The 14164-nt window shown below is 38.7% G+C and overlaps 1 protein-coding gene across 1 annotated transcript; it reads right to left on the bottom strand.

Moving 5' to 3' along the window:
- Positions 1-579: 579 nt before the first annotated feature.
- On the bottom strand, positions 580-13338 carry LOC114911916 (butyrophilin subfamily 1 member A1-like; the record flags this gene model as incomplete). The annotated part of the gene is made up of 6 exons (XM_029256414.1): positions 580-1127; positions 9495-9515; positions 10272-10397; positions 10855-11136; positions 11323-11671; positions 13267-13338. Coding segments are annotated over 6 exons (1398 nt in total), but the record flags the coding sequence as incomplete, so codon positions are not given.
- Between the last annotated feature and the right edge of the window lie 826 nt (positions 13339-14164).

Genomic DNA, 14164 nt, shown 5'->3' with positions numbered 1-14164 from the left:
TGCCATGCGGTCGGTTTGCGATTCCAGTGCCTTCCCTCCTTGTTTGTGCCTTGGAAAGCATCGCTTGTAAGTTGCCTTTACACACACACACACATTTTCAGAACCGCTTACGTTTTAGTAAATTATAGTAGCCTGAATGTAATATTTATGTTATGTTAATAGTGTAGACATTATTTAGGTGTATTTATGGATATTTGTATTTAAAGATATGTAATTAACGTTTAGTATTACTTTTGTATTCTAGTTTTACAAAAAAGACTACTTTCATGAGGATCAAGGAAGATAATACAATAGTAAGGTGATCAGGAATCGTCGATTCGGATACAACATGCAAATATATTGAACAGGCTTGTTAATGTTCATATTGGAAATTACTGAATTTTGCATGACGTGATTCTCTTTTATTTCCACATGTTGGAACTTTAAAACATAGCTGCTGTTAAACAATATTTATTTAAAAGCAACGCAATGTACAAAACAAAAGGCATGTTTCGATGGAGATATTCCAAACCCCGAATGGGAATTAAATCAGAATATAACACCATGACCTGAACATGATTAAAGCTAAAATGAGTTTCTTCAGTCTGTGTCACCGACAGGAGATATAATCAGTGGGGCTGAATTCTTACTGCGGTACCAGAATCCTGGGCTGAAGAACGGATAGAGTTTCTCAGTGAATTTATATCCAGTGAAAGTGTAGAGATGAGACTTGTCCTCCACATTGTAAAAGGAGACCTGACCCTCCTCATAGTCCACATACACCCCCACCTTCTGGGGCTTCATGCTCAGGTGGAGGGACACAGGGGGGTCAGCGAGAGCCCAGTAGTACTTCCCACTCCCCAGTCTGAGAGCCCAGAGACCACCACTAGGATTTAGTTCAAAATCTCCTTTCCTGTGTACGGACTCTCTGGCCACTCCTAAAACCCAGTCAGTCTTGTCCCCAACCTGTACCTCCCAGTAACGTCTCCCTGAAGAAAACCCCTCTTTTCCCAGGACACATTCCCAGTATGTAAACCTCTCTGGGTTGTCAGGGAGATCCTGCCATATGACTCCACGTCTCACTTGTTTCCTGTCCTCAGACAGGACGAGTTCAGGATGTGCTGTATCAGGGTCCAGAGTCACATCAACTGTGGAGGACAGAGACGTGGTCAATTATTATATTTCACAATGTGATTAAAAAAACTTTTTAAATGTTATTATATATTATTACGGGCAACAAAGGGTGCTCTGTGTGTGTGGGTGTGTGTGTGTGTGTGCGCGCGCGTGCACTGGCGATCAGAACAAGCCGTTAGCGAGAATGAGTGAATTAATTAATATTATTTCTGATAACAGATGTTTTGTAAGAAATTGTAACAATTAATATGTATACCTTTGAGAAAAGAGTGTTGGAGCATTTATGTTTCAAAAGTTGTTTTGACTTAATATTAATGAACACAATAAAATGAGTTAAATTAAGTCAAAAATGAAGTAAAAAATGATTATTATGATAATTATATAATCTGCTCTGCTCACACAACTGCTCTCAACACACCTGTTTCTCCTTCAAATGCTGTATAAATAAATTGGTCCAAGATGCAAAGGTTGTGGAGTCACATTTACGGCTTTGTGTCCTTAAAATAAGAGAAGAGCTGCAATGGGGAGAAGAAGCAGAAGAAACTCACCTGCGTATCTTTGTGCCTTTACAAGTTCTGTAGAGAGAGAAATAAAAATGAGACACATGAAATCAGATACTGCAGTCAGACTGGACTTGTCTCAGTGTCTTTCGTGTCCATTCTTACAGGACAGAGTCACATACAGTATAAGAAGAACCAAACTCACTTCTGTGGGATCAATTCAGCTCCACTCTACTTACCAGCTCTCACAAACATGTTTACTACAGCTGGACATGGAAAATACAGATAGAAAAAGTACATGAGTCCATTGAAATCATTCATTTTATATAACTTTTAAAAAATGGTTTTTTTTTTTAACAGATACTAAAATGAAATATAGAAAAATACAAAAATCAGTTTAATTTACAGGTACATTTTATAGTTCTTGGGCTCTGATTCTGACAGAAACAAACCTTTCAGTCACTTTAATCAGGATGGACTCCAGAAACATCCATATTACGGACTTTTTGTGACTCCTTTTGTTAAAGTACAAACACAGTAAAATACAGTATGAACAGTATGTGATGCTCTTCAGTTTCTGCAGGTACAGTAGTACCATCTCTGTTCTACTTCTACTAACAGTAACTACAGCTGTACAGGAGGTGATGATACATTTCTTTCTCACTACATGTACTGTTACCTTGTTTTACTCATAAACTCAAAAGTCCTATTGTAGTGGTATTTTTACTTTTCCATTATTAATTGTGACATTACATTTATGTTTACATTTATTTCTCCAATGACTTCACCTTCTTGGGAGTATTTTGTGAAAATTATACAAGTCCAAATCCTAGGAAAATCTATGTTGTATGTTAACAGACGTTCTGAATGTGGGATGATGAGGGTAATCTGTTAATTATGCACAGGAAGCTCTTGATATGGGAAACCAGATAGGTTAGATATGGCACAATGTGGAATATTTTCTCACAGTCAAGCAGATCAGTTAGCGGAAAATACACACACACACACTGTCTGAAACCGCTTGTCCCATACGGGGTCACAGCGAACCGGAGCCTAACCCAGCAACATAAGGCATAAGACTGGAGGGGGAGAGGACACACCCAGGATGGGATGCAAGGCACCCCAAGCGGGACTCGAACTCCAGACCCACCAGAGAACAGGCACAAGCCAAACCCACTGCACCACCACACCTCCCTGTTTTGATATAATATAATGGTGTATTTTTTTACATTTAGCTGATGTCTTTGTCCAAGATGACCTACAGTGTTAGAGACACTACATTAATCGCACTTCAAGCTGATCTGTAGAGAACAGATGTGTCAGTTTAAACAGAGACAGAGGAAACAATCACCAAGATGTTGTACAGGAGCTCATCTCATTTTTTGTATAAATTCATTTATAGATATAATAAAGTATATAACCTAAAAAACTATTATCTGCCTCCCATCTTCATTAAAATGGTTTTATCTCACCTGATGTTAAGACTCTATTTTCAGGCATGTATACATTGGGGTATTTTACTGGACTTTGTCAGGTGAAGTAACTTTCTTACAGTTACTGCAGTAAAAGACCTTTCTGACACTTGAACTCTTAACTTCATGAACTTACAGGTCTGTGTTGTTGATCAGTACACCCCCTACTGTGTACGATTCCATCACCTTACAGGTAATTCTTGAGTTACAACACATGTGACTTACAACAGTCATCCCTCCTTATTATATTATTTTCAAATCCCAAACACCAATAGTTGTTATTGTTTGGGGCTCAGTCAGTGTTCATTTTTAGCAGCAATTATTATTATTGTAATATTACTGTTATTATAACATGACAAATGTGTGATATTAGTAAAAAAACAACAAAGCCCTGTTGCACAATGTAACATTTATATATTAACTGCTCACATATCCTTATGGTTTATACAATATAGAACAAGAGGATTTTCAGGTAACAACAGGATCATCAGAACAAAACCTTTTCATAAGTCCAGAACCACCTGTATTTCACTGAACAAGAACTGTGTGATCATCCATCTATCTGTTCACTCACTAACTTTCATTAAGCGCCTGTCCTGGAACTACAAACACTCACTCACTCACTCACTCACTCACACTCACACACAATTATAGACTCATCAATTCAATTGAAATGCACATTATCAGACTGAGGGAAGAATCCAACACAGAAATGGGAAAACATAAACACTCCACACAGACTGAACTGGATTCAAACCGACACCCAAGCAGCCCAACTTTTTTTGAGTGTGTTGCAGGCATCAGTTTCTAAATTTGTTTATATTTAACAAACAGAATTAAGTTCATCAGTGAAAACACTGAAAATCTATTCTTTGTACTTTTATCAGTTAAATAAAAGTTTAAGTGATTGAACAAATTACAATTTTTAGTTTTTGTTGCATTTTAGACAGTGTCCCAGCCTTTCTGGAAATGGGGTTTGTAAGATTAATGAAATTATGCAATGAAGTTAGTGTCACGAAACAGTACAGTCACACACTGCACATACATTTACATTTTACCATAATATCTTCTTACACTTTAACTATGTCTGAAACACTGGGAGCAAAAGATTTTAATATATCAGATTTTTCATTGTACAAAACTTGCTTCTAAGTGTCTTTTGCTCATGCCAGCAATATAATTTATTGTAGTATTTATGTTCATGAACCCTGTTGATCACCTGTTGCATCATAAATATAAACTGAACACCAAATATTTTCTATTACTGTCTCAGTATATTTATATTTCTCTGCCATTCTATACAGTAATTATATATTTTGAAACTCTACAATGGTGTGAATTATTTCATATTTAGCTGATGTCTATCGAAGATCACTCTAATGTAGTGTCTCTAACATCAAATCACTTTGAGCTGATCTATAAAGAGTTTCAACAGAAACACTTGTACACATAAAAACTGCGTGATATTACGAAAAAAAAACAAATCTTATCACACAACATAGAAACGTAGCATTAATGCATGTTAACTGTTATATCATTATGGTTTATATAATACAGTAAAAGAGGAATTTCATCAAATAAGGATCATGAGAAAGAAACCTCGTCATAAGAGCAGGACCGTTCTCCAGGACCACACTTGTCCACTCCCACACAGAAGAAGCGATATTGCAACATTTTCATACATCGCTTTCATACAATTGTGTTACTTACCATGCCGTTCTTGGAGCTCACCTGCGGAAGAAAAAAAGAGTAAATATTGTAATTTGTCAATGAAAACAGAGATTAATTAAATAATGTAATGAGGTCATGAACCCGTGCTGTTTTGCAAGACCCATCATTTCAAGAGGAGATAAAAATGAATGAATCTGAACTATAGCAGATGTTCATTGGCCTCTGATAAAAATCAGATTTCTACAAATTGCATGTGATGAGCACACAAAGTACACTAAGAACTAAGGTCAGTTTACAGTCAGCAGTTCACCTAAAACACATTTCTGGAATCATCTAGATACATAAACCAGGGATGTCTATCTTTTTGGGGCCAGGGGAAACAATCATTACTGTGAAGCGCTTTGAGAAACACAGGTGTAAAAATCATAGTAAATGACTATGATTTTATATTGCACTTGAAACTGTGAAAAGAAAATACTGTGTCTGATGTATAGGGAAATACAATGAAATAACAAACCACTGGCTTGATGTCACACTTCTGCAGTTATACATTTCATCCCATTGATGGGTGACAAAATTCTGATATATTTTATGAAATGATTCTGTTACTTTAATGGTCAAAATCACTTTATATACTGAAAAATCTTTGGATTCTTATGCTGGAAAAAGGATTATGAATGACACACAAAATAAGAGAAAAAAAAGATGAAATCAACAAATTTTTTCTTTTAAAAAATGAAATTCTCACAAAGTATCCAAAAAAAAAAACAACGCTAAAAACAAAGGCAACTGGAGTAACATGAGTTTTCTTGAAACCATTTCACCACTCATCCAAGTGGCTTCTTCACTTCTAAAAGACTGGTGGGGAGTTTTGGTTTTAAACTTGGAACATCTATGGGTGGAGCCCATTTGAGACTCACATGACTGGGGTCTGTTAACGACCCAATAATCACCTGCCAATCAGAGGATGTTATTGAAATTAACCTGGGTGGTGGTGTCCTGTTTTTCTACAATTAGCAGTACTTAACGACCCATTAATGGCCAGAACCACCAGACCCAAGGTGTAAATGGGTGTGAAACTTTTTGGTGACAGATGCTAAGACTGTATTATTTATGGTTGATAAATTGTGTCTCAGTCCACCTTCCCTGTTCAGAGAGCGGTTTTCCAATTTTACATAGATGGCTTCCTTCACTCCTCTTTCAAACCATCTGTCTTCTCTGGCTAAAATGTGTACGTTGTTATCCTCAAAAGAATGTCCCTTGTCCTTTGTTTTAGCTTTGTTTTTATTTTATTAATAGATATACCATGACCTGGGTGATTGAGAATCTTCACAGACATATTCTCACAAAGTAGGAAACTGCTGCTGAATTAACCTGCGTCCAACACTGACTTCAACATGGTAATTTTTACAGGTTATCTGACTGTGGTACCATATTATACACTGTAATTCTGTCAGTCATTAACATTTTTTTCATACATTCTACTCATTCACAGGAATTATTTCACTGATAAAATGATTTCTATAAGAGGTAAGTGAAAGTGTTCCCCTTTTGATATATATCTTAAAGAAGTGAAATTGAAACATTTTCATTAATCATTTCCAAACAACTGTATTACTTACCATGCTCTTCTTTCAGATGACCTGTGCATGTAAGAGTAAATATTGTAATCAGACAGTCAAAACAGAAGTAAATTATGCAATGAGGTCCTCTGAAATGCTATGCATGAACCAGGCAAAGGGCCACAACTGTGAAATCTGTGAACTGGTTCAACAGACACAGGTGTAAAAAAATCATAGTAATTGTTATAGGGAATGTTAAATGTGCAAAGTGTTTGTTTATTAATTGTTCTTAATTTTCTTTTTTTGATATAAGTCTTAAATATGCAATTTTCCAACATTTCATTCATCATATATAATACAGTACAAGGGAAATTTCAGCAAACAGGATCATTAGCTGATCTATAAAGCATCACTTGAAAACTGTGTGATATTAGAGGAAAAAAAAAGTAAAAGCACAACATAGAACCATAGCATTAATGCATGTTAACTTTTTATATATCATTATGATTTATATAACACTGCACAATGGGAGGGGGGCGTGGTGGCGCAGTAGGTTTGGCCGGGTCCTTCTCTCTGGTGGGTCTGAGGTTTGAGTCCTGCTTGGGGTGCCTTATGATGGACTGGCGTCCCATCCTGTGTGTGTCCCCTCCCCCTCCAGCCTCACACACTGCTTTGCTGGGTTAGGCTCTGGCTCACCGCGACCCCCCTCGAGACAAGCAGTTTCAGACAGTGTGTGTGTGTGTGTGAGTGAGTGTGTGTGAGTAGAAGGGGAACTCTGGCAAACAGGATCATGAGAAAGAAACCTCGTAATAAGACCAAGACTGTTGTTCAGGACCAGGTCCGCACTCGTTCACTCCCACATAGAACTACTGACTGCTGTACTTTGTGCTCAAATACTGAATAGAACGCAGCTCCTGTTCTTGCCAGGAATCTTCCCTGTGGTCCCATGAAGCCGTGCTGCTTTGCAAGACCCCAGGAGGGGATAAAAATGAACAAATATAAATTTTTGCAGGTGTTCATTAGCCTCTGATAAAAAAAATCATGTTTTTACAACCTGCATCTGATGAGCACAAAAAGTACAGTAAAAACTAGGGTCAGTTTATAGTCAGCAGTTCACCTAAAACATACATCTCTGGAATGTGGAAGCATCAAAAATACATAAACCAGGGATGTCCAACCTATTTGGGACCAAAGGCCACAACCATTACTGTGAACTGGTCTGTGAGACACAGGTGTAAAAATCATAACAAGTGACACACACACACACACACACACACACACACACACACACACACACACACACACACACAGTTGCTAAGGCTGCTTGCCCCAAGCAGGGTCACAGCAAGCCAGAGCCTAACTCAGCAACACAGGGCACAGGGTTGGAGGGGACACACCCAGGACAGGACACCAGTCCACCGCAAGGCACCCCAAGCAGGACTGAAACCCCAGACCCGCCAGAGGGCAGGACCCAGCCACACCCGCTGCGCCATCGTGCCCCTCTGTAAGGGACACAGTGAATGTTAAATGTCTAAAGTGTTTTTCTACATATTTTACATCTGAAACTGTGCAAGTAAAACATTGTGTGTGATGTGCCTCTGTGTATAATGACAATAACCCTAAACTGAAACTTAATAATAACCTGCAGTTAAAATTTCAAGCTCTTGCTATGGTGACAAAATTCTGCTGAATTTTACTAAACAGCAATTCTGTAGCTTGATTCCTTTCCAGATGTTGACTTAAGCATATATCCAACTCACTATTGTTTTCTGATACTTACAGCAAAATATTGTTGCAAGAAAATGTCATTCAATCAAAGTTGTTATTGAGTATTTTATGTGCAGTTTTTGTTTTAAGATGTTTTTGTAGTTGATCTTTCAGACCAGTAAGAACAAACAGTTTATGATCTAGCAATGAAAACGCTACAGTTACTTGCTCAGCAACTGGATTTAATTATCAAAATCACTTTACAAGCTGTAAAATCTTTAGATTCTCACTATGGAAAAGGGATAATCAGTGACGCAGAAAATATCGTGCAGAATATAAAACGATCTTGAGAGAAAATCGATAAATTAGTGTTTTTTTGCAAATGTGAAAATCCTGATAAAGAAGGAAATTGTTGCTGAATTAACCTGCGTCTAACACTGACTTTGACGTGATCATTTCTACAGGTCATCTGACTGTGGTACCACGTTATACACTGTAAGTCTGTCAGTCATATACTGTATGTTAAAGAAGTGATATTACAACAATTTCATGCATCACTTTCATACAAATCTATTACTTACCATGTTGTTCTTGGAGCTCACCTGTGGATAAAAGAGTAAAAATTGTAATTATTCAGTGAAAACAGAGATTAATTAAATGATGTGATGAGATAATCTAAAATACCACACATAAACCAGGGGTGTCCAATCTTTTTTGGCAAAGGGCCACAATAATTAGTGTGAACTGGTTCTACAGACACAGATGTAAAAATCACAGTGTTATAGAGAATGTTAAATGTCTAAAGTCTTTACTACACACACACACACACACACACACACACACAAAGTGCACAACCGCTTGTTCCACCGGTGGTCACGGTGAGCCGGAGCCTAACACAGGGCGCACGGAGGGAGGGAGAGGGAACACACCCAGGACAGGACACCACTCCATCACAAGGCACCCCAAGCAGGACTCAAACCCCAGACCCACTGGAGAGCAGAATCTGCTCCAACCCACTGTGCCACCACAGCCCCAAAACAATAACCCTCAACTTAAACCTGATAATAAGCCGCAGTTAAAAACTTCAAGCTCTTGCTATGGTGACAAAATTCTGCTGAATTTAACTAAACAACAATTCTGTAGTTTGATTCCTTTACTGGAAGGAATCTGAAACAGTAATAGAACAGAACTACAGAAGTAAATATTTTCTGTAACACAGTCTGTAATACTTGATGTCAGAAGGAAATTCCCATTGGATACATTCGTTTTTTTTGCAAATGTGAAAATCCTGACAAAGAAGGAAACTTGCTGAATTAACCTGTGTCCAACACTGACTTCAACATGGTTATTTCTACTGGTCATCTGACTGTGGTACCACGTTATACACTGTAATTCTGCCAGTCATATATCTCAAAGAAGTGATATTGCAACATTTTCATACATCACTTTCATACAACTGTGTTACTTACCATACTGGTCTTTGAGCTGAGCTGTGGATAAAAGAGTAAATATTGTAATTAGTCAGTGTGAAGAGAAATAAATGAAATTATGTCATAAGATCAGTCTCATGAAACATTACAGTCACACACTGCATATAAGTATTTGCATGTGACTTTTAAGATTTTATCATATTATCTCATCCTTCAGTTGTGGTGGCAAGTGATCAGTTATTTAAACTACAAGTGAATATTGTAAATACCTTGAAAAGTGCAATTCAGCAACCAGTTACTGTGCAACTGTATTTTAAACACTGAATTTTTTATTCAGATTGATCTTAAAACTCATGGTTGGAAAAATGTTTAAATATTCTTTGGACAAGGGGGTGCGGTGGCGCAGTGGGTTGGACCGCAGTCCTGCTCTCCGGTGGGTCTGGGGTTTGAGTCCCGCTTGGGGTGCCTTGTGACGGACTGGCGTCCCGTCCTGGGTATGTCCCCTCCCCCTCCGGCCTTACGCCCTGTGTTGCCGGGTAGGCTCCGGTTCCCCGTGACCCCGTATGGGACAAGCGGTTCTGAAAATGTGTGTGTGTGTGTGTATTCTTTGGACATGATATTGAATGTTATAGTTGCTAATAATAAATAACCCAAAACAAGTGACTCTAACGAGTGAATAAAACTCATACCATATAATTACTGCTATGGGCTATGATATAAAATCACTTTCACATAATACTGCTTTTCAACTATGTTTTTTAACTTTTTTTTAACATGAATAAAACCATAAATGTGAACAGTAACTTGTTAAAATACCTCTCTTTTTCTGCAGTTTTACAAAACGGTGAATCAAAATTGTGCATCCAATAATACCAACAGCAGACAGACTGAAGATGACAGCAAAGGTCACTTTCCAGGGATGGGCACGATGGAACATCTCACCTGGAAAACAACAAATAATTCATTTTATATAATGATAACAGATTTGCACCTTCCAGTAATTAAAGATTAAAACAAGCAATTTCATCACTGCAGAACCTGCAGACTTAATTTTTATTTAACCAGAAGAAACTAGTAAATAAGTACGCCAAATCTGGTCTTGAGGAAACTATCATCAGTGTCGGAAAACTTTCATACAGATGGATCAAGGCACAGATCAGGACGATACAAAAAAATCAGTGAGACTGGAACCTGTTCATTATTCACAGTGATTTAAACGTGTTATGCTGTGCCTCCATCGAGCTGGTGCCGAGCAGGACCGCGATGGCCAAGGGGGACACACCCCAGGCGGGATACCAGTTTGCCACAAGCGGAACTTCAACCCCAGACCCTCTACACAGCGGGCACCGACTGAACCCACCATGCCCCTCTTTGTTTATACTGAATATCTGTGACTCACCAGGGATGTTGGTTATTGTCTCTTTTATTTCATTTATCTGCTGCTGTTGAACTCTACAGGTGAACCTGTTGGTCTCTGTCTCCTGTACAATAACATGTCGTCTCACGATGAAGAGGTCCATACTGTCTGTGTGTGTCTCTGTGTGTCCAGCAGGGAGACTGTGTCCTTCACTGTCCATCCAGACCACTTCAGGCTGAGGGTACCAGCCTTTAGATTCACACACCAGACTGATCCCTCCTTCTTCATATCCCTCATTGGAGATCACTGGTTGGGTTCCTACAGCTACAGGACTTGTCTTGTGAAACACTAAGTAAAAACCGCTTTAAAGAGAGCTTTAAAAATAACTTTTATAGATTCATGAAACTTCATGAAGGAAAACAATATTCATTCCTTAGAAATACATGAATGGATAAATTTAACCCCTGCAAAAAATAATAATCTGAATATAGTAAGTGTCAAAATTCTTACCTTGAATATTCAGATAAATGGAAGACTCTTCAAACCACTCATCAGACTGAACAAAACATTTATATTGCCCATTGTCAGAGCCTTTGATTTCAAAGAGTTTTAATGAAGTGTTTCCCTTCTTCAATTCCTCAGGGAACAGTGATGTCCTTCCCGTGTAGGATGGAAGTTGATTCTCATTTCTGTCCTTATGATCCCGGTAAAGATGTACAAGTGGGTCTTCGGTATGAACTCTTAGCCACTCGATACGCAGGTCAACAGCACTGATGTTGGGTTTGAGGTAACAGGGCAGAATAACATCTTCACCAGCTACAGCAACTACAGGCTGAGCTGGACCAAGAACCTCAAACCTCTCTGTGAAGAAAAACACACACTAAGAATTTATTCAGTTGACACACAGTATGATTGAAACTCTTTTTCGGGAGAATATGTACCCAGTGTGGAGACAGTGGTGAGTTGGAGAAGAAGGGGGATGAAACGGAGACACTCAGACCAACTGATGTTCATCCCTGGAAGAAACAGGTATATAGAAACCGCCAGTTAGGAGAGTATATGCACACCATCAATGTAAAATGACTTTACATAGAGAATCTGACTATGGATTAAGTATATCAATTTAAGAAATCATTTGATTAACTGAAGGACTCAATGTACTAGTACAAAAATTACCAGTAATGACCAGACTGATTTACTATAGTAACTGTTATACTTTGTGAAGCTGTTTTACAGTGAGGATCAGTGTTATACCAGTCTGTTCATATAATAGTCCCAGGTCTTCTAGTCTATTTCTTTCATTATTCTTCAGATATTTAGTTTTCCAGGCCACACAGCATCTGACATGTATGTCAGAGTGACACTGAAACACCAGACACATGAATCAGTGACACAAAGAGATTTTACTTTCAGGAGTCAAAGCACAATTCAAGTCTGTCAAGACAAATGTAAAAATTCAAATGGAAAAAAAACTACAGTAATAGAACACTTTTGCTGGTTAATTTTGGGAAAATAAAACTTTTTCAGGTATTGAAATATGATCAGCCTAATGAACTACTGAATAAAAGAACCAAATTGCTGCTATTTTCTCACTCAGATCATAATTTAATACAGGTTGAGCAGGATCCTGTTCACATCACTGATGTCTGAATGGAACAAAAAAATTATAGTAAACAAACCATTACATCCGTTCATTTTGAAACACACACACGTTTTTGGAACCGCTTGTCCCATACGGGGTAGCAAGGAACCGGAGCCTACCCGGTAACAGAGGGCATAAGGCCGGAGGGGGAGGGGACACACCCAGGACAGGACACCAGTTCATCACCAGGCACCCCAAGCAGGATTTGAACCCCAGACCCACTAGAGAACAGGACTGTGGTCCAACCCACTGCACCCCCCCATAAATGAATCATCTTCCCATCAGGGAATCGAACCCCAGTTTTCCGCATGACAAGAAGGGACACTTACCACTATATTAACAAGGAACTGGTCATTTAAGAACCCTGCTGAAAATGATCAGTGTCATTTCCACAAAGAATGTACGATTATACATAGTGGCGTTTCTGACTCAGTGAGTTCGAACTAAATGACTTTTATTTGAAGTCTGAAAAATCTTTAGGAAGAGGAGGACCGGACTGTCAGCACTACCTTCATAACTGGTACACTGTACCATGGTACACATAGTACTGCACAGTGTACAATCAGGGTTAGGAACTCTGATCTGAAAATCGTTGAGTTTTGAGTTGCATTCTGAATGAGTGCAGAAAGAAACCCTTCTGTAGAGATCAGTAAATAAACATAAGCTGCTTTACAAAAAAAGTGTCACTTAAAGTACAGCAGTTGTTCTCAAGCTTTATTCCTCCAAGGACCTCAGTGCTGACAAGAACATCTGAGGGTCTTCCTACACAGGTCATGATATTTACTCTCTTGAGCTTTTGCCTCAATCTTAACAAAGGTTCTTGTTGTTAAACTTAGTTTTATTAACAAAAACATATTAGCTGGTACTGTTGTCACATTGCGGGGGTGCGGTGGAACAGTGGGTTGGGCCACAGTCCTTGTCTCCAGGGGGTCTGGGGTTCAAGTCCCGCTTGGGGTGCCTTGTGATGGACTGGTGTCCTGTCCTGGGTGTGTCCCCTCCCCCTCTAGCCTTACCCCCTGAGTTACCGGGTTGGCTCTGGTTCCCCACGACCCCATATGGGACAAGCGGTTCTGAAAATGTGTGTGTGTATTAGTTGGTACTGTTGTCACATTGCCTGAATTTTTTCTCAGCATAAAACAAAACTAACATGTGTTTCAAAAACAGCCTGTATGTTTATTTTTAAAAGTTATTTCTACTAGTCCCTAAGTTGCTCAATAATAATAGGGGTAGGAATTTTTTAGTGATAAATAATAATAACTAGTAATTTCCAAAATATAGAAATTGTCAATGAAAACATTATTCATGATAACAAAAGCTACTCACTCCACTTAACCATTACTTTTAAAAGAGACATAAAAAGAAATGTTATTTCTGGCAAAATAACAAAAAAGTAAACAACAGAATAAGGGACTGCAGAGATTTTTCATAACTTAGAGAAGCCACTCAGTCAGTGTGAGGATTGTTGCTGTTGCTTGTGAATAATGTGCTCAATGCATGGAGAAATTTTAGACAAGGCAACACGTCAGTCATCCTCAAGAGTCGGTGTGGTTCTGTCTTTAGTTCTGAGCGCTGTCACGGCTGAAAACCCAGCTTCACACGGGTCGGTATTGCTGAAAGGTATCAGCACCTTTACTGCTGCTTCATGACATACCAGGTACTCTGCAGCTGTCACAACCTCTGGGGACAGTACCCCAGATGACGACGGGGGTG

Source organism: Scleropages formosus, chromosome 11 (assembly GCF_900964775.1).
Source record: "Scleropages formosus chromosome 11, fSclFor1.1, whole genome shotgun sequence".
Taxonomy (NCBI): domain Eukaryota; kingdom Metazoa; phylum Chordata; class Actinopteri; order Osteoglossiformes; family Osteoglossidae; genus Scleropages; species Scleropages formosus.
Note: the sequence above shows the minus strand (reverse complement) of the source record. Positions and strands in the feature narration are given on the sequence as shown.